We start from the raw sequence: 24,137 nt of genomic DNA on the forward strand, positions 1-24,137 counted from the left end.
CCTCTACCAAGGGTGGGCCAGACAAGGTCGGACCTACAGAGGAAACTCTGCATTCGCGCCGATACGACGCCTCTCGGGGACGCCGTCGCGTGTGGTCAATGACACCGTGGGCTGGAACTCGGGAAGCGTGCTGTACAGAGGCTGCGGGTTACACGGGGACTTTGATCGCCATGTGATTGGAGGAGACGGTCCCCGCAGAGGGAAATGAGACCCACTTCTGGTTCTTGGAGCTCAGTTTTCCCCATCTGAGAAATGGGCTCATGTGGCCTCCCAGAGCCCTGTAGGAGTATCTGAAGAGGGCACAGGTGCACTGGGCACAGGTGTGGAGCACGGCCGCTGCTCAGGTCGGGGTTCGTGCGCAGGACTGAGAACAGGGAGGGGGTTGTGGATTGCAGTCCTCCTGTTGAAGTCCTCAGCCGTACGTTCTGCAGACGTGCACCGCTCGCCATAGCTTAGCACTGCGCCGGGCACTGGGGGAGGGGGGGGGGGGGCAGAAGGCACATCCAGCCCCGTGGACCTGGTGGCCTAGAAGAGGGATGACCGACTGAATGACTCCCAAGTGAGACAGCAGCAGTGACAGGTGCCACAGAGGAGATTCTGTGCCTGTGTTTCCCAGGCTCCGGGGAGCTCGGAAAGCAAATAACAAGGGCAGGCGGGGACATCCCGCGGGACACCCCTTGAGCTCAGCTGAAAAACGTGGTTATCAGGCAGAAGGCACGTTTGGGTGAGTGTGTGCGTGTGTGTGTTTTGCACACAAGTGTCACATCGGTGGGGCTGAGTGTGTCCTTGGAGCCACAAGGGCACTACAAATGTGCACAGGGGCCAGGACCCAAGAAGAGCCCGGAAAAGGGACAGGAGGTGAGAGACAGGCAGAGCGGAAGGGTCAGAGAGTGAGGGTCTCAGCGTCCACGTGCCCCCCACACACTGTGGGAAGCAGGTGACCTCAGCCCCGTTTACGGCGCTTCGCGCCCCTGGCCGACAGCTCACTGCTCAAGGCAGACGCGTGTTGTGTGAGTTCAGACCTGCTCGAATAGCTCTCGCGGGGACTCAGCTGCCGGACTCCCTGGCTTCAGATCCCAGCTCACTGTTTCCTAGCTGTGTGACCTCGGGCCAGTGACACAACCCCTCTGTGCCATCTACCAAACGGAGAGAATACGAATGCCTGTTGGTCTCATCTGAAAATTCAGATGAACGGCTCCTGGCACTTGGTGACGTTCGTCAGATGCGCCCCTGCCCCTCCGCACGTGGCATCCCTCCCCATCACACTCTCCCGGTGGACGTCTGGGTGACGGGAGACCGTCGGCTCCGGGCGGTGCTGGCGCTGGGGCGTTTGCAGGGGTGGCGGGGAGGCGGTCCGCCCAGCGGGAGGTGTGTGACGGGCAGGTGTGTTTGTTGTTCCAGGAGGCGGAGATCCTGAACACGGCCATCCTCACGGGGAAGACGGTGGCCGTCCCGGTGAAGGTGGTCTCGGTGGAGGAAGACGGCACGGTGACGGATGTGCTCACGTCTGTGGAGTGCAGGTCGTCCGACGAGGATGTCATCAAGGCAAGTCGACACCTCCCTGTCCTCCCCGGGACTCCGCTGCCATGGCGGTGTCTGTGTCCACCGGCCCGTCCTGGCTGCCGCACCGCTGGGGTCCGGAGACCCTCCCCTGCACAGTAGTAGAACAGGGTACAAACCCACGCTGGAGGCTGAGCCTGGTCTGCAAAGCTCCTGACCTTCAGCGTTTGCCAGGTGCTTCGGGCCTCTTCCTGCCCCCTGGGGAGGCCGTGGCGGGGCGGGGGGGGGGGGGGGGGTTGGTGCAGGGGCTGGGAAGGAGGGCCAGACCCAGGCTGGCCAGGGTGCAGCCGTGCTCCGGGATGACCTCACGGCAAGGTCAGTGGGGGTGTTCCGTGTGCCCTCTGGGAGGGCAGTGCTGTCGGGTTCCCTCCCTGCGCCGCTCTGTCCCGTCACTTACAACCCTGGGCGCGTAGGACGTGCTCAGCAAATGTGTGTTGAATGAATGAGCGAACCGTGCGGTCGGTAACCAGCTAGAAGGGAAAACGTGTCACTGAATCGTGGAAACACTTCCCAGACACTGAGGGCGGTTCTGCACGCGGTCGGCCAGACGAAACAAGATATGGCAGCGCATCGCGGGCAGCGGGGGCGGTGGGAAGGAGGGCGGTGAGGACGCGTCCGTGCACAGAGAGGGCTGCGGGCTCCCGTGAAGGACATCCGTGCGTGTTCTCACTAGCTCTCACTTGCCCGTCTTCCCATAACAGTAACGCGCTCTCCAGAAAGTTCCTCTATGTCTTTGCACTTAATCCGTGTAACACACGGTGCCGTCCCCACGCCAGCTTCTGGTGCCAGAGTGACCCAGCGTGGCCATAAAGCCTTGCGTCCCTCTGGACCCCGTCACTGGCTCAGGGAGAGACAGGGTCCCAATCCCAGCCGACGAGGGCAGCCTGGAGACGCGGGCTGCAACTCCTGTGAAAGATTTCCCCTCCCGACAAGATCTCCTGCAGCCACCTTCTCGAGGAAGGGACCTGCCGGGGACACGTCCAACAACAGAGAAGGCAGAGGCACTCTGCGGGGAAGCCAGGTCCTGTGAGGGCGCCCGAGAACCCGAGTCCTGTCAGACCAGCCAGGCTTGCCCGGAACATTCCCGAACTGGGATCCCTTTTGTGCACAGCGGTCTGAGTTAGGCTTGGGATACCAGTCACCAAAGAAGTCCGTCCTCACTTACACATATGCTCCAGAGTCCAGACCGACCCGAGTGATCCCGGGGCCCATGCAGTCACCCCCAGAAACCCGGGGTCTCAAGGGCATCTCAAGCCGCACGGCTGGAGGCACAGCTTAGGAGCCAGCAGACTTCGGCGGTCACGGGGTCTGGAAATGACGGGAAATCCCACCCACAACGACTCCAGTTGAGAAAAAAAGATCAGAAAGTGTTGCTGGCTGATGTCATTGGGAAGTCCAGAGTCAGGGATAGTTTGGGGGGTTTTATTCAGATAAAATAAAACCTCTCAGAAGGTATCATGAGAACATTCCCACCCCTCCCTTCCTCTCTGTGTCTGTCTCTCTTTCTCTCTGTTTCTCTGTATCTCTCTGTGTCTCTGTCTCTGTCTCTTTCTCTTTTCTGTCTCTCTCTCTGTCTCTCTGTCTCTGTTTCTCTGACTCTGTCTCTGTTTCTGTGTCTCTCTGTCTCTGTATCTCTTTCTCTGTTTCTCTGTATCTCTCTGTCTCTATATCTGTCACTCTCTGTATCTCCTTTTCTGTCTTTGTCTCTTTCTCTGTATCTCTCTCTCTCTGTCTCTCTCTGTGTGTCTGTCTCTCTCTCTGTTTCTCTATATCTCTGTATCTCTGTCTCTGTCTCTTTCTCTTTCCTGTCTCTCTCTGTCTCTCTGTCTCTGTTTCTCTCTGTGTGTCTCTCTTTCTCTCTGTTTCTCTGTATCTCTCTGTGTCTATATCTGTCACTCTCTGTATCTCTGTATCTCCTTTTCTGTCTTTGTCTCTTTCTCTGTACCTCTCTGTCTCTCTCTGTGTGTCTGTCTCTCTCTCTGTGTCTGTCTCTCTTTCTCTCTGTTTCTCTGTATCTCTGTGTCTCTGTCTCTGTCTCTTTCTCTTTCCTGTCTCTGTCTCTCTGTCTCTGTTTCTCTCTGTGTGTCTCTCTTTCTCTCTGTTTCTCTGTATCTCTCTTTCTCTATATCTGTCACTCTCTGTATCTCTGTATCTCCTTTTCTCTGTCTTTGTCTCTTTCTCTGAATCTCTGTCTCTGTCTCTTTCTGTCTCTCTCTGTGTGTCTGTCTCTCTCACTCTCTGTCTCCCTCTGCCTCCCTGTCTCTGTCTCTCTCTCTGTCTCTCTGTCTTTCTTCCTCTGCGTCTGTCTCTGCCTCTGTCTCTCTGTCTCTTTCTGTCTCTCTCTCTGTCTCTCTGTCTCTGTCTCTCTCAACCCCCACCTGGAGACAGAGCTCCGTCCTGTATGGCTTTGCTCCCAGAGGCCACCCTGTGGGAGGAGACAGGCGCCTCTTTGTGGCTCGAATCCCAGGCAGACCTTCTGGGCCCGTCCTGGCACCTGCTTTCTTGGGACCCACCCAGGTGGTCCTCCTTATCCTTGAGCCCGGCCTGCAGCTCCGACCCCCCGACTGTCCGAAGCCTGATCACCCCGAGGTACGTGATCCGCGGAGGAGAGGCGGGGAAGGGAGGCCCCAGGACAGCTCTGTGTGCTGTTGGCACAGAAGGGGAACGGGCTTTGTAGATGCGTCCACCCTGCCACTGCCTGGGACTGGGCTTTGGGGGTGAGGGGATTTTAGGAATCCCCAAAGTGGTGCCATGGGCAGCTGGTCTATCACAGGCTGTGGGGAAAAAAAAGACGGATTTGCTGGAGTATCACCAAGACGTGGGCTGAGTTGTTCTTCTCCACTGTGGTTCTGGGCGTTCGCGAGCAGCTCCAAAGTGGACTGGCCGGTCCCTTGTGGAGACGGGGGACTCAGCCCCTCCGTCACAGCTGGACTCGCCACCTTGCAGTACTTTCCCAGCTCAGGGTCCACCCTTGTGTGTCCAGCAGAGACATGCCCGTTGGGAACAGGGCGTAACCCGGCCCGGCCCGTTCTCCCAGGGTTGGTCCCCGCAGAAGACGGCTACTGACCTCTGTCAGGGGAAGCGAGGGGCCAGACGCTGAGCAAGCTTCGTGGACGAGCTGGAGGCCGGGAGAGTGGCCGGAGGGGCGGGGGCCCTCCACCCGGCTGTCGGCCCCCCCGGCACAGCGCCGGGTGTGCACCTGCTGCTTGGCTCCTCCTGGCGGGGGCTGTGGGCCCCAACAGAGGGAGCCACGGCTGGTACACAGCCCTGCAGGGCACTGCGGGGCTCGGTCACCGGGTAGGGCAGGGAGCCGCGAGCAGGAAGGCCCGCGTTAGTCCCGTCTTTACCCTCTGGCTGCGGTTCTGCTCTGCAGGGCAGCTCGGTTGTCTCTCGCCAAGACTGCAGCCAGATGGCCTCGTAAGTATCCCTCGAAGGAACAGGCAGCAGCAGGGATTAAAGCTCCTCACGGTCTCTGCCGTCCCGCTGGAGACTGCTCCTGGGTCCCCTGCAGGGAGGAGCCGTCAGAAAGCAGCCGACCTCTAACCCCGCCCCCCGCCAGGCTCGAGCGCGATCCTGTCCTGCCCTGGTGGGGGGGACGCACTGGTGTCCGTGACCTGGCCCCTCTTAGGCTCCTGGGCCCAGCGGGGTCTCGGAGCAGGTGGACCCCCCAGGACACCCCTCCGCCAGTCCACTTGTAGACGAGGCGTCTCCCACGGCGGGATGGAGTCTGTAGCTGCAGAGTGAGGTGAAGCCACCCGCGGGAGCCGGGGATGCACACGAAGGCGGGGCAGGAGAAGAATGATGGAAGACAGCCCGGAGGCGGTGGGCAGGGACTTGGGGGTCGTCTGGTGCTGTTGCTTCTCTCATCTCTTTCGACACCGGATAATCGTGTTCCTTGCCTGAAACTGACTTCCTTCCTAGTGTCAGCTTTTCGTGATTCCTTGATTGCAATTCGATGTTTGGGTTTACAGGAAGCATTTCCCTTCCCTATGCACAGGCCGGTCTCCTAGATGCCAACTGTTTTCCTCCGTGTCTGTCAGTTTCTAATATACAATGCGCTTGGGGCGCCCTTGGCTTCCGCCTCGGGTCACGTGTAGGCAGCCCGTGGTGCGCCAGTAATAACAGAAATAGCGTTTGAGTGTGTGTTGCTCAGTCCTTACACAGCAGCCCAGCGTTCACCCCTTGGATGCTCACAACAAGGCCGTGAAAGAAGTGTTATCTGTTTCTGCATAAGGGAACCCAGAGGAGGGTTTGTAAAACGGTGGCAGGATACGCAGAGCGTAGAATGTGCCATCTTAACGATTTCTAGGCGTGCGGATGGGTGGTGTTAGGAGGCTCCCGGTGGCCGTCTCCGGACACGCCGCTCTGAGCACGCAGAATTTTGACACGTCTTCAGAAACCAAGATTCGTGGGGCCCGTTGCCATGGTACCCAAGACCCGTTCCCTTCCTGCCTCTATCACTCATCTGTCAGGACAGGGTTTGGCGGACGATTCCCGCCATGGGAGCCAGCCGGGAATGCCCATTCGTGTATTATTTCCGTGGCTGCTCTTGCGCTGCCGTGGCCGAGTTGAGTGGCAGTGAGGGAGCAGTAGGGCCGGAGGGCTGCAGGGCCTGGTGCCCTCGCCATCCGCTTCCTACAGAGAGGCTTGCGGATCTCTGCTCAGGGGCTCCACGCAGGCCTCTCCTCCGCGGGCGATTGCTCTCCGGGCGCCCTGAGACCCTGCGCTCCTGGCCAGAAATAACTCCTCCATGGATGGTTACCGTCCTTCCGGCAAAATGCCATGCTGTGGGATTGAGCGTGAACACCTCCCTGCGATGCTTTGTTAAAGCAAATATACTCCTGGGAGACGCTGTATGTATCAGTTTCCAGACATTTCTGTCAGAATGGACTTGCTTGGGTCACTTTCCTCCGTGATAGGAAAAATCAGGACAAGCCGAGATTCTGCCTTCTGGGGAGAGGGGGCAAGATGTGTCCGCGGTGGGGATCAGCCTGGCCCCACACCCCGGGTTAGCCTAGGACAGCGCCAGCCTCGTGGCAGACATCACCAGTAGAATTCAGCACGTGTTTCTGTTGTGCTGAGACATTGGGCCGGAAACCCCTCACAACGCTGCCAGCGTGGGCATAAGAGACAACACCCCTTTGTCCCCCCAGACCTAGAAGGAAACCACATACCGCGACCCCCACTTGCGTAGAATTTACGTGAGGGGTCCCGGAGTGCGGAGACCAGGGATCACAAACCCAGCAGACTACGAGATCCAGGAGATAACACACGTGTGAACAGTAGGGAGGGGTGGGGCCTGCGGCGGACTGGGGGGCGCAGCTGTGACTGTGTCCTACCTGACTCGCCATGCGGAAAGAGCGCGCGGGGCTCTTGAGGGCGCAGGCTCTTGAGCCAGGTTGCCTGGATTTAAATCCTGGCCCCGATACTTCTAGATGAGAACCAGCGTTAGATACGTAGTCTCTCTCTGTTCCTCGGTTTCTTCCTCGGGAAGTGAGTGTGATGACGTTCCCGTGGCACGCCTGCTTCTGCACCCCCTTCTCAGACTTACTGTTCTTCGTGGAACATACCCCCATTGTCTTACTGTATCTTCCCTTGTCCGTTTGTTCGCTCTCTGCCTCTCCGAGGAGAGGGGCTTGCAGGCTGGGTCATCGCTGGTCCCCCAGTGCCTGGAGCATCTCGTGGGCCCTCTGCCAGGAGCTGCGGAAAGGAAGGCCCTTAGCTAGGAAGTTGTACCGCGAACGTGGGCAGAGAGCATCATCTCTCTGGGCTGCCACACAGAGGGATGCTGATGTCAGAGACAAACTTCTCTCCAGTAGGAAAAATTCAGTACGTGGGAGATGCCTGTTTACTGACTGTGCAGTGGGATCTCCCTGGACCTTTGTATAAAAAAGCAAAAACATCCCAAACACAGTGGATGGCCCACCCTCCGGGCCCCAGGAGGGAGTATGGATAGGGATAGTGAGTTGATGGATGGTATTTAGGACCGTATGAAAACAGCTCTGTTGGTCCAGTTCAGAAGGAGTAAAGTATGTTTAGAAGGCTGTAGAGAGAGAACATTCTGGATGGAAAGGCCAGGAGCAGGGGTGAGGTAAGCAAGACAGGGATCGGCCTGATTACTACTCCATACTTCCCGTTTCCTATGTGAAATGTATCGTTAATTGGGATTCTCTGAAGCTTCAATGGGAACAGGAGGCCATGGGCCAAGTGTCCCTTTTGCAGACACCGTGTAGGTGATTAGATTCAGCAGGAAGACCGTGCACGGTTACTTCCAAGGTTTTAAGGATTAAAATGGCAAAAGTCAGACTTTAGAAGTCAAACAAAGCATTCGTGGCCAAAAGGGTTTCAATTTAAAAGATTTGCAAGAGTAATTTTCACTGCAGGTGACTGACCTTTCTTTAGGTAAGACGTGACCGTCCCGGGCTTGGACCACTCTTATCCTGAGTTGTCTGTGTGTGGGCACCTCTGATGGGTTTGCAGAAATCCTACACTGGGGACCCATCGAGCGCATTTCTGGGTTCCCGGACTAAACCACAGGCCTGGCACGTGGCAGTTCCTGAGTAATTATTTGCTGAATGAATGACGGGAGAATAAACCTAGATTTGTATTTCAGCATTGAGAAACATCCAGTGAGCTATAAAGTATCACAGCCTCCTTTACCGTTCTGGGATAGTTCTGGCTAAATGGACATCGTTAACACACATACGTTGTGTTTAATGGGCTCCTTTAGTAAATTTGGGTTTTGGATGTATTGTTCGCCGAATGCTCGGGAGCTGTCAGCTGGACACACCTGGAGGCATCAGCTGGAGGCGGCAGAGGCCCACCTGGATGGACCCAGACTCTCGCTCTGATGACTACAGCTTTGTAATATAGTTTAAAGTCTGAAATTGTGAGTTTTGTTTTTCTTTTTGGGTATGAACCGCGGGTTACCTGATGGGCACCACCTGGTGGCAGCAGCTGGAATTGCAGGTGTAGTACCTTCCAGGATTCTAACGTTCCTGTAAGGGTGAACCTGGCTAATTCCCCTCCATTTCTGTGATGGAAGTCATTTATCCGACTCGCTCTGTGACTACAAACACACTGTTCTATGAAGAAGGAAAACATACTGACAACAGGTGCATTAGGGCATGAGATGCAGGTTGTGACTCATTTTAAATCCTCACTCAGCACCCAGACAGTTAAGCAGTGTGTAGTATATACAGAATGTGCATGGTTGGCACAAAGCCGTTGTATTATGTTTTTTTAAAACCCAGCCTTAGAATGGTAGTGGTTTGTTTTTTGTTTTGTTATCTTGCCTGACGATTTAGGAGTCAAACCTTCACTGGTGCTAAAACGAGGCATGCAGAGGCCCGCTTGAACATCACATTTTTTAAAATGTATTTTTGAGAGAGAGAGAGAGAGGGAAAGCAGGGGAGGGACAGAGAGAGAGGAGGACAGAGGATCCAAAGTGGGTTCTGCACTGACAGCACGGAGCCCAGCTCAGAGTTGGAACCCCTGAATGGTGAGATCGTGACCTAAGCCAGAGTCGGTTGCTCATCCGACTGAGCCACTCAGGCTTCCCTTGAACATCACATTTTGAATGTATCTGAGCTGACAGTACACCTGCTGTGTTGCAAACCTGAATGGACAGCAGAGACTCTCATTAATGAACTAATTATCTGATAGATAATTAGTACCAACCCAGTAGCACACCCTTGTCAGCTGCTTCTACAGAGTTAAATTAAGAGAAAGGAAAAGGTGGCAAAAAATGTACATGTAGAAACCAAAATTAGAGACTGTACTTGTCCAAAGGGATTTTTTTACTATTATTTTCTTTCAGAGTCTTGTGTTCCTGTCTCCCAAGAGCTTGACATTGAGTCTTGAGTTTAATTTTAGGGTGAGTCACAGAAAGCTTCTGCTGTCTTTCCCTGAGGGAAAGGTCTTTAATCCAAGAAGAGAGAGAAAGGACATACCAGGAAGTACAATGTGTGTTTGTGACCAAAAGGAACACCCGAGTTCTGAGGCAGTTCTACACTGGTAAAACCAGATTTCTCACGTTGGAGGCGGTGGGCTCGGTCCGTGAGAGAGTCAGCCTGGTCCCTAGTCCCAAATGTGGACCCTCAGGCCTCTGAGTAACATTTCTTGGGACAAAAAGCCACCACGATGGCGGGTCCAGGGGTCTATTCCAGAGAGGCCTCTCCGGCAGGCTTAGACACAAGTCATGTTGTGGCAGGACACAGGGGAGGCCCAGCCCGGGCTAATATTTGGCCACCTCTCTACATGGAAATACTCTTTTTCCAAAACACATGAAGATTTTAGAGACCCAAAGTTCAGAAGATATTATGGAGGCTCCCATATACAGTTCAAAATTAAAACCATATTAAAATGTTTATAAACAGTCTAACGAAGAGTCTTAAGTATAAACATAAGTTATTCAACAAATATTTACTGAATCTCTGATGGCATACAGGGCACGGTTCCAGGTGCTGTAGACTGAGCCATGGACAAAACAAAATTCCTGCCCTCGTGACAAGGAAAATAGGAAATCCTATCTATACAAGTATAGGAGATATATATATAGTATCCTATGTCATATTTTTTCATAAATATGTGAATAATTTTTTATAGAAAAGGAAAATAGGTATTTTCATATATATATAAGATACATATACCGAAATATATATATAGCTTCAAATGTAGACAGAATATATCCCATATATATCATTTCATGTATATGTAGCGTCCTCCACAGAGGAAGAAAACAGGATGTATATACAGGGGAGGGAGAATATATCCTGTTTACATGTTAGTCATCTGCACATTAATATATACCGCATATATAAGCTATCTACAGTCTATATAGAGTTTCGTACGTGTAGTTTCCTTTACAGAGGAGGAAAAATATTTTTACTTTTCTTTATATCCTATACATGCATACTTTTTCACATATGTATTTTATTATCACGTATCTCCTGTATAATAGTTTCACATATATTCTCCTATATAAAACAGAATATATAAAACCTTCTTATAGAACCTTATATATAAGACTATATATACATATGCTTCTATTTTCCTCCTCTGTGCCTTACATTTTATATGAAAGTTTCACATATATTCTCCTATATATAATAGAATATATAACCTTCTTACACAATTTTAAATAGAATAAAATATATATTATAACTATATGTTTGAATATAATTATAATACATATATTCTAATACATAATATTAGAATGTATATGCTTCTCTTTTCCTCCTATGTGCCTTACATTTTATGTGAAAGTTTTATATATATATTCTCCTATGTATAGTAGAATATATAAAGTCTTCCTATACAATCTTAAACAGAAAAATACATTATAATTACATATAATTACAATATGTAATATAACATATAATTATAATTATACATATATGTGTATTCGTCTGCCTTCCTCCTCTGTGCCTTCCCAGCAAGGTGTGTGTGTGTGTGCACATACATGTGTATATTCATATAAGAGTGTAGTTGCCTCACTGAGAAGGGGACCTTGGGCCCAGGCCCAGAGGAGGAGGGAACGAGTCCCCAGGGAGGGTGGGCAGGAAGGAAGAGTGTTTGGGGGAGGAGGAACAGCAGGGAGAGGGCTCTCAGGTGGGAGCTGCATGGTATGTCTGGGAGCCAGAAGGGCAGCAGGGGGGGCAGAGGGTGGGAGGCACCGTGTGGGGCAGGCACATGCGATACACATGAGGGGGCAGCCAGAGAGGCAGGACCGTGCCTTCTGCGGTGTCCGGGGCTGGGGCGGTGGGCCAGGAGGTGGTGGCAGGCCCGGCTGCTGCTGTGTGGACCCCCTTGCGATCTGTGTTGGTTTTGCACGGCTGCTGTGGAAAGTGCCACGAGCGTATTGGCCCGAAACAGTACGCGTCTATCATGCTGCAGTTTGTAGGTTCGAAGACCAGCATGGGTCTCAGCAGACTAACATCAAGGGGTCTGTAGGGCGGCGTCCTTTCGGGGCGGTTCCAGGGCAGAATCTGTTTCCGTCACTTTTCCCCCTTTGAAGGCTGTGGGTCAAAGGGCACAAACGTCCAGTGACAAGATGGATAGGTTCTGGGAATCTGATGTTCAGCACGGGGGCCCGAGTTCGCAGTCCTGCCTTACGCACTGGGACTGGGAAGCCGCCAAGAGAGCAGAGCCTACATTTTCTCACCGCCGTGAAGGAGGTGCTAACCTTGTCGCGGGGACCGTTTCACAAAAGATACATGGGTCAAATCACCGTGTTGTACAATTACACGGTATTCTATGTCAATTATATCTCATTAAAGCTGGGGTAAAAAGCCACAGAAAAAATTGTTTCATATTGAAGCCAAGGTTATTGCAGTGTTCTCTCTCCGTGAAAGCAAAACGTGTGAAACCACGCGGGATGATGAGAGCAGTAATAACAAAATAATAAAGTATAATCAAATTAGTTAAATAAAATAATGAAATATGTCTAATACTTACAAAGATAAAAGAATAGATCAATTTTTAATATGTCATCAGATTTAATTCATCATCGATTTTTACATTGATTTCGTAGTACGGCAGCGTGAGAGAGAGGGAGGGCGGGAGGGAGAGAGGACACTCCTGGAACTGAGCAGCACCATTGTCCCTCAGGAGCACAATCCTGGGCTCGTAAATTGCGCTTTGGGCAAATGACTTTTTTTAAAGGTGTTTTGTTACTTTGCAGGATCCTTACAGAAGGGGTGTCTGAAGGCACAAGGCAGAGGCTTGTTACTTAAAATGCCAAAGACGCTGAAAGTTTTTTTTAACTTTTATTTATTATTGGGATACAGAGACAGAGTGTGAGTGGGGGAGGGACAGAGAGAGAGGGAGACACAGAATCTGAAGCCAGGATCCGAGCTGCCAGCACAGAGCCGGACGCAGGGCTTGAACTCAAAGACCACGAGATCGTGACCTGAGTCGAAGTCAGAGGCCTAACCAACTGAGCCACCCAGGCACCCCAGAAAGTTTTTAAATTCTGTGAAGTTTTAAATGCCTTTGAAAAAGTGCGGTGAAAACCACCCACGTCCCCGGGCCCGTGGCCCCTTCCTCCATGTCCAAAGCCTGCAGTGTGGCTCTTCCCACTGTTGTGTTGCCGAGGTCGCGCGTCTGAGAGTTCCCCTTCTCTCCCCGCCGCCCCTCCCTCTGACCGCACTGGGTCCACTGCGCAGCCCGGGACATCTGTGCATCTCAGGGTCAGCTGCGGAGCAAGCGTGGCTCCATCCACGACCTTACTTCCCTGATGTGTTCACAGGTGCCGGCATCCGTGTGCTGATGTCTTTGGGGACACGTCGTCCCGGGCCACCTCGCCAACATCTCCGCTGACGGGATGTGTTCTTCTGATGTTTAGCTGGTGGCACGGTACACACAGCCCTCTCTCTTGATTTGTAGGTGACAGGATAGGAGCCTGTGGCCCGTGGCCACACACAGCCTCCCTCCACGTGTTTTCTTGATCCCCGTGGATGGCCAGGCTGTTGGTCAGCCCCTGGTCTCTGCAATGCTTCCCTTTTGCCAGGCCTCGCGAGGGCCCCACGGGGGCCGTGTCCAGGTCCCGGGTGTGTCCCCCTTGCCCAGAGCTGGTCTCGGGCCCTTGTGCAGAGTTCCAGCACCATCTCCCCTTTGAGCTTTCGTTCTTGAGGCCCGAGTGGGGACTGTTTTCCTTACTGGCCAGCAGGTGCAGACGTGAAAGTTTCCGCATCAGGCCGTCTGTTTATTCTCGCTTCTCTCATCTCCAAACAGACCGGGGCCCTTTGTTGTCCGGGGGCTCCCCAACTTTGGGATGGCAGGTCCCAAGCCGCTGGCTTTGTGACGGGTGATGGCTTGGACACATCCAGACGCTTGGGTGCCTCATCGGGGTGTCCTTCCCCTGGCTTCCGTCGGGCGGTAACCTCTCAGGGGCTTTTCTCTTTCCTCGTGGGGAACCGAGGGCCGCAGATGGTTCTCTGTCAGGAGCACTGGCTTCTCCCAGTTGGGACAGCCCCTCAGGGCCTGGAGGCCCAGCCCTTGGCTGACCAGCGAGGGGCGGACAGTGTTGGCTGTCTTGCAGCCGAGCAGCGCTGTGCGTCCTTCGGGAGAGTGGGTGGTCTCAGCACTTAGAACGGTGTGTGCCGTGAGCCAGGATCCAGCTTGGTACTTAAGCCCACCCTGTCTCATGTGGGATACGACATTTACCTGTTTTCCAGGGTTTCTGGTTTCAAAGTTCTGGAGGAGCTCATAGAGGCTGAAACTTCTCTCTGTCTCTGTCCCTCTCTTTATCTCTGTCTCTCTCTCTCTCTCTGTGTCTGTCTCTCTCTTTCTCTGTCTCCATCTCAGTCTGCCTCTCTGCCTCCCTCTCTCTGTCTGGTTAGCACCCCAGGTACGTTCACCATAGACCCAGAGGTAGCTCAGCACTGGGAACAGACACGTCATCACAGTGCAAGGTGATGGGTGTCACGGGAGGTACTTCAGCTCACCGAGGAGGGACTTGCCTCTGGTAAGGGGAGCGTGGGAAGGCTTCCTGAAGGAGGTGGCGTCAGAGTTGTGGATTGAAGGGGCCGCAGGAGAGACTGGGTGAGTCTTCCCAGGCAGAGGGAACCCAAGGGAGAATGCTAGAACCGAGGGCCGCCGTGTGCTGTAGGGTCTGAAGCGTGGCCGTTGAAGGAGTAGGAGGTGACGCCGGCCTGGGGTTGCAAGATGCCCGTAGGTGACAGCTGATCAACATCTCTGGTCATTGCTGACCGTCTTCTGGGAGCAGAGTCGCCCCCGTTTGGGGAGCAGAGACATGTCCGTGGGTGGGGGCTCATGAACCCCACGTGCTGGAGCCCCCGTGTGTAGCTGTCCTCTGTTGCCACAGTGACACTACCTAGCAAAAATCATACGAAGTAACGATTTTAAAGTCCGCACTGGTCTCCCTGAGAAGCCTGTGGTCCGCTGGGCGGTGATGCTGGCCTCAGCTGAGCCCGGCTGGTTCGTGCACCCGGGGCCCGCTGGAGGGCCGCAGGGCTGGCCGAGCCGGGACGGACGTCAGCTGGGGCTGGCGGTCGGAGATGCCCCGGCCGCACGAATCACATCCCCCAGCAGGCCACCTGGGCCGTGGCGGGGTCTAAGAGAAGGGGGAACACGCACAAGGTCTCTTGCAGCCTGGTCTCAGAGCTGCTCAGCTCTACTGGCCAGCACGTCTCGATGCCCCAGTTCACGCGGTAGGAAACAGACGCTAGCTCCTGACGGGGGAAGCTCGAAGTCACAAGAGCGTGGATGTAGTCCATCCATTCGCCACGCTGAGACTCTCGGGGTCCCGTCTGCCCGCTTGGAGTGGCACAAGCAGTGTGTGTTGTAGGGACGTCCCTCTGGCTGCAGCACAGGGACTGGAAGGCAGAAGGGGCCACGTGTCGGGCAAGGCAAGACATGAAGAGTGATAACCTAAAATCGTGGCAGGGGTTGCAGAGGGAAAGTGGATGTAGTCCACAGCGAGGGATTAAATGGGTACGTACTGCCAGCGAGAAGGGGCAGGTGATATAGCCGAGTCCACGGATGGTGCCCAGGCTCCCGGCTCGGTCAGATTTGGGGACAGTCACGAATACCGAACTTGGAAAGAAGCAGGTTCGTGGGGGGCAGGAGGATAAAGGGAGTTGGAACAGCACAGACCTGCCATTCACAGCTTCAGATGCTGAGGGATCCTGTGATGGGAGCAGCCAATGGGCCATTTCCGAGTGGAATCTAATTTAGTATCTTCCTCCCACTAGGTCACTTTTTAGAATCAAATGAGACATTATTCGCGAGTAGAGGCGCACAGCTGTCCTGTCTTAGACAAACCACATGTGTGGTCACCCCAGATATGGGCCAAGCAGGAACTGCCTCATGGAGCAAGAATGGACCTCATATTTAGGGGGACCTCACATTCAGGGGGAGATTTCTAAGCACAGCCAAAACCTGAGCGGCGAACATCGATGTGTTTCTGTGGGTCAGAGACCCCAAAGCAGCGTCTTACTGAATGACAACCTACGATTTAATTGTTTCCAGAGGAAAAAATCACCCCCAAGGTGAGACCTAGAAAGGACACGGTCCTGATTTCTGAAGGCCCCCAGGGCTCGCTCACCGAGCTGCGTGGTGTTAAGGAAGCCGCGTGTCCTCGATACTTTCACGTAGTATTTGCTCAGGCGTAATTCACCACGTTTGTCAAGACGGCGACAAGAACATCCTCTGTATTAGGAGGATTATACTCTGATGTCTATTAGAGGGACATATGTCTGACGCAGTCAACTGTGCTTTTCCTGCATGTTCTTTCTTGGGAACAGACTCAGTTGACAAAGCAGTTAGGGTAAAGAAGAGGTAAAGAAGCGTCTCGATAAAGAATAATGTGGGTCGGAGGTGGGTGGATATACACCAGCAGTAAAGGTCGTGCGCAATGCTCAGAAAATCCCGCTTTGACCTAGGACTTCATTAAGTGGGCAGATGTCCCCTGCCGAGCCCGCTGCCGGAAGTGGGCTTACCCTTCATCGGTGAGCACAGGTGAGCCTCGTCACTGAAGCGCGCACTCGCTCTGTCTCACGCTGGCGGGGAGACGACTGCGCGGGAGAAGAAACACGTCAAGTTCCATCGCTTCCGAGGGGCAGAGAGGGGCGAACAGCAGCCTGTCACTTCTAACTGTGTCTGTGTGACAGCACACACCACGCTCGCTTTGCACAGCTGGGTCTCTTACTATTTTAAAAATTCAGTGGCTCTGGTTTAGTGATGGTGATGGAGGTTTACTACCTGAGCTGATTTTTAAGTAACTTTTAAGTAGCACTGTTCCAGACTCACTGCGCACACCCACCCCCGGCGGCCCTCCCTCAGCAGCACTGCTTCCCCGACACCCTTGTCCAAATCCCCCTGCCTCGTTTTACCTCCAAGACCATAAGCCTCCTTAGTGCCCCACCACCTGCCCTCCTCCCACCGCACTGGTTAGAGGGAGGCTCGCTGTTGTAACGAGTGAGACTTTAACACGCTCAGGGTCCATTTCTCTTTGTACAACAGCCAACATCACCTGCCCTGCCCCACCCCCCACCCCGAGACGATTCGGGGACCCAGGCTCCTGCCATCTTGGGGCTACTCTATTGCCCAGCTCTCCGGGATGGAGAGCCGTCTGGAGAATCATGCACGATGCTGGTTGGATGTGTTCCATTCGCTACAGCTCAGTCACACCGTCCTGCCTACCGAAAATCACGGACTCTCTAGGTGGACAAGTTGGTTGAGGATTTACCTGACAGGGAGGCTAGCCGTGCACCCGGGAAGAAGTGAAGTAAAGAGGCACTCTCGGGCTGGAGGGCCCGGAAACCCAGAGGAGCAGCTGATTATTTACATTAGATGGACAGTAGTTGTTCAGTACGTAGCGTGCGACGAGTGCGTGATTTACCTCATATTTTGTAATACGTAAAAATACCGTATCAAAATGGATTAAATACTTAGGTTTAATTCAGTGAATTCTGAGCATTCATGAGATGTTAGTACTGTGCCAAATCAAATCTGAAAAAAGATGAGATTGTCCTATTTACAGTGAATTTACAGCGGCCGTTCTGGTTTAGCGAACGGCGGTAGGTACGCTAACTCGTCGTGGTCATTCCGGCCCCGGGACTGTTCTGAGCCCTTACATGCAACAGCGCCCGTCGGCTTCATAACGCCCCCTGAAGGTGGGGCCCATGCTGTGGATGAGGGGTCGGAAGAACGGCCCACATTACACCCAGGCGGTCTGGCTCCAGCCTGTGCCAGGACCTGTCACAAACAAACACACTGCTTGAGACGCCGAGAGACAGAACCCAGGAGAGCCAGGCAGTGGGTCCCAGTGGCAATGCAGATGGCTCGGGGGGGGATGGTCATGTGGCGGGGAGGGGCATCCTGGCCACGCACCCCTTCCCAGTGGAAGGAACAGTGACCCCTGAAGAGTGCAGGTCAGAGTCCCTGCCCCAGGAGAGGCGCGGAAGGAGGCAGAGTCGAGCCAGAGGCAGGGTGGGCTTGGAGGCTCCTCTCACAGGCAAAGAGAACCACCAGCCCCAGCGACCAGAGCAGGCCTGGAGGAGCAGGATGCGAGTCGGCCCTGCCCCAGGGAACCTTTGGATCACCTAAATTTTAAATATGCATTCTCAGGGCGCTGGGTGACTCAGCCAGTTAAGCGTCCAGCTTCGGCTCAGGTCATGATCTCACGGTCCGTGGGTTCGAGCCCCGCGTTGGGCTCTGTGCTGACAGCTCAGAGCCTGGAGCCTACTTCGGCTTCTGTCTCCCTCTGCGTCTGCCCCTCCCTCTGTTGTGCTCTGTCTCTATCAAAAATAAATAAACATTGGGGTACCTGGGTGGCTCAGTCGGTTGAGCAACCGACTTTGGCTCAAGTCATGATCTCACGGTTTATGAGTTCGAGCCCCGCATCGGGCTCTGTGCTGACAGCTCAGAGCCTGGAGCCTGCTTCTGATCCTGTGTCTCCCTCTCTCTGGCCCTGCCCTGTCCGCACTCTCTCTCTCTCACACACAAAAATAAACATTAAGAAAAGCAGAAAAATACCTTCAGAAAAAGAAATAAATATGCACTCTCAAGAGATGAGCACATAAAACCCCTGTGGGGGCCAACGTTCGCTCGCACCCACTCCCCCGATGGACGTGCTAGAGGCTCCTGAAGGAAAGGCCCGGCATTGTTCAGGTCACAAACCTCCCTGAGCTCTGTTGTCAATGGCAGTCGGGAGCTCAGCGCCCTATTCCAACTCCTCTGCGGAACCCTCGACAGCTCTGAGGAGTTCTTGTTGTGGCAGTTCAATTTAGAGGTTTTCTGTGGGGTTGTCACAGTAAGATCACTTCATCAAAACCAGACACACTTCCAGGGCCTCTGGATTGTTTCAGGAGCTGTATATGCAGTGTATTTCAGAACACAGTGGCTTACACTCAGTGATGTGGAGAAATAGATAGATGATAGATAGATAGATAGATAGATAGATAGATAGATAGATAGAGTGGATGGATGGATGGATGGATGGATGGATGGATGGATGGATATATACATGCATACATGGATGGATGGATGGATAGATAGATAGATAGATAGATAGATGGATGGAGTGGATGGATGGATGGATGGATGGATATATACATGCATACATGGATGGATGGATAGATAGGTAGATAGATAGATAGGATGGATGGATGTATACATGGATGGATAGATAGATAGATAGATAGATAGATAGATAGATATCAGGATGGATGGATGTATACATGGATGGATGGATAGATAGATAGATATCAGGATGGATGGATAGATACATACACAGATAAAATGGATAGATGGAGGATGGATGGATGGATGGATGGATATATACATGCATACATGCATGGATGGATGGATAGATAGATAGACAAGATGGATGGATGGATGGATGGATGGATGGATGGATGGTTGGATGGATGGGTAGATAGATATGACTTACAGATAGCGATGGAAAGATAGATATGATTGACAGATAGTATGGGTATATAGACAGATAGGTAGGGTGGATGGATGGTTATAAAAATATAGATAAGCTTTAAGCATTCTTAAAGGAAATCTTAAGTCAACCAATTTTGAGAAGGAAATGTGGAATGTTGGACATACTAAATGACCAATTGTTGTTATATTTGGAAACACCTGGGAAAAACATTGACTTTCTGGGTGGACAGATTAATTGAGGATTTGCCATGTGATAACTTGTTTTCATTTGTTTTGTTTCCAAAAGTTCTTTTGACTTGAAAATGTGATTTTTTTTTCTGCATCGCCACACTTTTAGTTTATTTCAGATAACAGAAATCTTCTTTCCTTTGAAACCTTGGAAATGCTTTTTCAAACGTGACGGTCACTCGTGCCCGACCCCCGGTTTCTCCTCTGGCCCGCTTCTGTGGGGTGGTGTAAATGAGCCCCTGGATCTTCCTCCCTGAAGGCAGAACTAGGAATTTTAACCTTTAAGGTCAGCTCCAAGTTCAAGTGGGAGGCTATTCTGTAATTTGAGAAAATGAATGGGTTCAGTTCAGGTTGTACCAGGCTCACATTAATTGGTTTTAGACTTGAGATTCAGTGAAATAATTTGCACCTTTGTTCCGTGTGGTCTGTGTAGCAAATCAGATCCCTCTCCTCGCGTGCGGGGAGCTCAGCCTTGGGTCCGCCCCCGTCGCCTGGAGTACAAGCACATGCTGCCACCCCCATCTTCTCGCAAACACCCATCCTGTGAGTGAGGATCCCCGGCTTCCGGTGAGTGAGAGAGCCCGTATGGCGACATGCCTCATTAGGACCTCCTTAAGCCTTTGTTTCAGTGAAGGAATCCATTGACTTTAGAACCCGACTCACAAGGCATTCTGACGTGTGATTCCCCTTGTACGTATTCGCAGCACTTTTCCTTTATCCCGTTCATTCCCCGTTTCCCAAGAATCGAATCTCTCCAGTTGTGCGTTTGCCACCGTGATACCCTTCCAGGCTGCGGAGGTCTCTGTTGGGGGGGACCTTGCACAGCGGGCACCGAATCCCAGCGAAGACGCTCGGAGAGAGGTCGACCACGACCGAGGGCTGCCCTGGCTGGATTTGCATTTTCCCTCCCAACGTGCTCGACAGGACGCTTAACCAATTGCAGCTTCTGTTCTCAGGCTAAGTACACCTCAGTGCCTAGCACTTAGTCTCTTGACAGCTGTGACGGGCAGTGCCCACGACCCAGTGGAGGGAAATCGTTTGATTTCCTGGACACTAATCACCGGACCTGGTCGTCACACCAGGCCTGCCGTCACTGGCCGCCCTTCTGCAAAGCTAATTACTGACAGTAAGACGGCTGACGTTCTCTCAGGGGCCACGCGAGTCTCTAAATGGGTTCCAGTTCACTGTAATTAAAAGCGGGGTATCTTCTGCAGTGTTGCAGAGAGAGCTGCCAAAGCCGAGTGGATGGGGTGTCGCGAATCCCAGGAGGTGAAATCCTCTCCCTGGCGTGGAGAAGGGGGGACTGTGTCAAAACTCAGCTTCTCCTCCTCGAGGCTCATCTCCGTCCCTGGCCGTGGCCAGGCCGTCAGAAGATTTCCCGAGATTCAGGAATTAAAGTTATGAGCCCCAAAGACTGCATGAGGAAGCCCAGCCGTATATGCTTCTGGGTGGCACAGGGGAGCCACGCTGTGTGGATTTGTCACCGAGAGCTACTTACGTACGTGGGCTAGAGGGGGGAGACGGAGAAATCATCATCAGATAAGGAGGGAGATGTCACCTACCTCGCATGCACTGAGGATCCCCCTTGTGGCTGTAGCGAGGAGGGAGCCAAAATCTGCCTTCCCCGGGGACCTCTCCCTTCCCAGATGCTTCTGGGGTGTCAGCATCTGGCTGCCCTGGCTTGGGAAGACACCAGGTTCCACGCAGCGGGGTCCCTGACCCGAGCCCCCTCCCCACAGCCCATCCCTGACCGGAGAAGTTGTGACCAGTTCCCTTGCGGAGAGGGGCGTGAACGTGTTGGAATTATTGGGACGGTCTCCGGATCCAACACGACGCTGCCCTGAGGAGTTTGCAAGGGCGTGTGCACTCCGCAGAATATTTGACCTCCCGCCCCAACCCCTGTGTGAGACTAAACCCAGAAGGTTCCTGGACGTGGCAAAAATAAACTTACAAAGCTGAGGATACTACCTCCAAGAAGTTAGGTGGACACATTACCACCGCATTTGCAACGGCAGGCTTGGCAAACTGAGAGAGCGAGGGGGCTATAGCAGCAAGACGGCTTTGCCTTGCTAGGATGGCTTCCCTGATGCGGTGCTGTGTTTCTGAATATATGAACGTATTCAGAATGTATGCGGTTTTCTCATACAGTCTCCTCATTGCGAAAAAAAGTTGTAAGACAGATAAGGGGGCTGGAATACATAATGTTGGACGTTCTCGATAACAGTTGGGCAGTTAGGTGATCGCATAAACACCTGGTTCCACGTCCTGGGCGCCTTTTGTTCCAGCACAGCATCGTTTCCTAGACGGTCCGATTTTTACTTTGGATGAGTATTCATGTAGCCTGGCTAGGTTTCGTCTGGTCCATTCTTATTCAAATAGACCTCCATTCCCCTCCTCTCTTGAACCACAACTTAGAATTACTCTAAAATTCAGACAGTTTTGATACAGCCCTACCTTTCTTCACATCTGAAAACCCCTGAAAAGGAATTAACAAATGTTTATACCTCTCCAGCCTGTGTGGATTGTTAAAAAGCTGGCCATTTGGAGGGCTGGGGTGAGGACAGTCCGTTAAGTAGAAGTTACAGCCCCGTCTTAGAAATCCAGTCAGTGCATTAGTCCTTACGGATACCCACAAAAGCAATCATGCACATTTATATCTCGGTTCGTAAATGCAAAGCGACAGCCTAGGACTTAGCTACAAAATGATACCATCGAGACAAAAGGAATCAGAGAGGAAATCGAGAATACGGGTAGGAGAAGGTGCTAGAATTGAACACATAAATATAAATCACAAAAGAAGATTGGTTTAATGCGATATGAGAGTCCGAAACTGCAGGTGTTAAAAAGATCATCCACTCATCGGGCAAAGCATCCCTCTGGCTGGAAATCTTTGGTGAGAAAAAGCCTGGCTTTGGACAAAAGGAGCCAGCTCAATAAAGGCTGCCTAAGCTTGTGTTGAGAAATAAGGCATCATTAGGGAACATCCTGCTTTATAATGTTTAGGTACAAAATAAGAAAATCGTCTGGGGGCATAAAGCATCATGCTGTGCATGTCGAAAGCAGTTTTTCTTAACACAGCCCATTTTGAATACTTTGGGAAGAAGCAAGCCTCATTCTTCTGTGTATCAGCAAACACGGGGAATCCCTGCTCGCTCCCTGCACCCTAACCCACACCCCAGCGCACCGGTGAATCAGCCACAGCTCCGAGGGTCCCCCGGACCGGCCCCAGATCTCACCATCTTCTATGTGTTCGGTGTGCGTATGGTAAGAGCGCTCGGAAACCATCTCCCCGCCTCTCCTCGCCTCACCCCTGACCTGAGTGCAGAGGCTCTAAATGAGAGAGGGGCCTGGAGACTTCACGATTATTCAAGAACAAGTTGGACCCCCGTGGGCCCAATTAAGTGCTGGCCGTGGTCCAGCATGGCCTCCTGACGTGTGGCCGGGACTGCAGCCGTAAGGATTCTGGATGGTACACAGATCGATGTTTTCGGAATACGGTGTTTGTGCATCTAGTTTAATATATTAGGAAAATAGGAGTAGCACATCAGAACTGGGATCGCAGATATTTTGCGTTAGCAGAAGCTTAAGGGAATTCTCGTAAAGTAACAGTCTTAGTGGACGTGGCTTTTCACATCCAGAAAATGGGATGTATAGACAGCAGAAGTTTGAGAAGAGTCTCGGCAGCTAATCCCTTCCTTCATTCACCAAGTACGTCTTGAATCCCCTCTCTGTGTCAGACTCACTCCTACACGGTGGGCGTATAGAGATAAACAAAACATAGGTGGGCTAAGTTCCCTCATTGTATTTGCATTCTACAAGGTGAATGCACTCATCAAGATGCTCTCAGGTGAAAATAACAGAACAACAGGTTAGAAGTGCCTAATAAAACGAGTTACAGTCCATGCTTCAGGATAACGAGCTCACAGACTGCCAGTTTCAGACGTGGCTATGTCAGCAGCTCCGGGCTGCCAGGCCTCCAGGCTGGCATCCCAGCCCCTCTCGTGGCTCTGTACTCACTATCCCAGAGTGGCTGCCACAGCTCCAGCCACAGCATCCTCGCACCACCACGCCTCATAGGTATGTTTCCTGTTTGCCCACAGCAGAAATTTGTGAGAGTCTTGGTCCATAAAAAGGACAGGAGGATCCTACTCTCCTGCGAGAGTTGAGGTGGCTCTCAAGGTAGGATCCCCAGAGTCCCAGCTTTGACAGCACCTGAGGACTGGATAGAAGCAAATTCTAGGGCCCTTCCCCAGAGCTATCAAATCAGATCAAAACCCCTGAGGGTTGGGACTGGTAATCCGTGTCCTGACAAGCCCTTTCGATGAGTTGATTGCCAGGTGAGGTCTAAAAACCTGCTGTTTGAAGAAAGCACTGTTTGGGTAACAAGCAGCCCGATTTCAGCAAAGGCAAATTTGAAAGGTAAATTGTCACGCGCTGGGGTTTCTAGCCCCTTTCTTGGCCGCCAGCTCCGTGTGCGGCTTCGGGATGTAAATTGACCTCCCCGGATTTTGTGTGTCTAAATGTCGATGGGGGCGGAGTGAGGCGTGGCTTTGTCAGGAGCTTGGCTCCCAAGACTTACGACCAGGGGCGACCCTGTCCTGCACCCGCGGACATCTGGCGATATCTGGAGACGTTTGTCGTTGCCACCAACACGGGAGGGGATGCCATGGCGTCCAGTGGGTGGTAGACAGGGCTGGTCCTGAACAGCGTGCGGCACACAAGAGAAGCATCCAGCCCAACGCGTCGGCGGTCACAAGGTTAGATGTACGGGGGGGCACATGGTAACTCACGACGTGTCGGGACACAGACAGGCCTTGAAAACATTATGTTAAGTAGAAGACAAGAAGCCTCCCATCATTGTAGGATCCCACTTCTGTCAGATATCTGGAATCGGCAATCCCGTAGAGACAGGAAGCAGGCTGGTGGCTGCG

The 24,137-nt window shown here is 52.6% G+C and overlaps 1 protein-coding gene across 1 annotated transcript in view; it reads left to right on the forward strand.

The window, feature by feature from the left end:
- The window catches only part of TMEM132D (transmembrane protein 132D), a 446,208-nt gene that overhangs the window by 363,076 nt on the left and 58,995 nt on the right, over nt 1–24,137 (forward strand). Inside the window, exon 11 of the mRNA XM_081790846.1 lies at nt 1,402–1,545. Within this exon, the coding sequence (XP_081646972.1) occupies nt 1,402–1,545 (144 nt within the window). The remainder of the gene's footprint in view (nt 1–1,401; nt 1,546–24,137) is intronic.

Source organism: Panthera onca, chromosome D3, assembly GCF_046562875.1.
Source record: "Panthera onca isolate mPanOnc1 chromosome D3, mPanOnc1 haplotype 2, whole genome shotgun sequence".
Classification (NCBI taxonomy): domain Eukaryota; kingdom Metazoa; phylum Chordata; class Mammalia; order Carnivora; family Felidae; genus Panthera; species Panthera onca.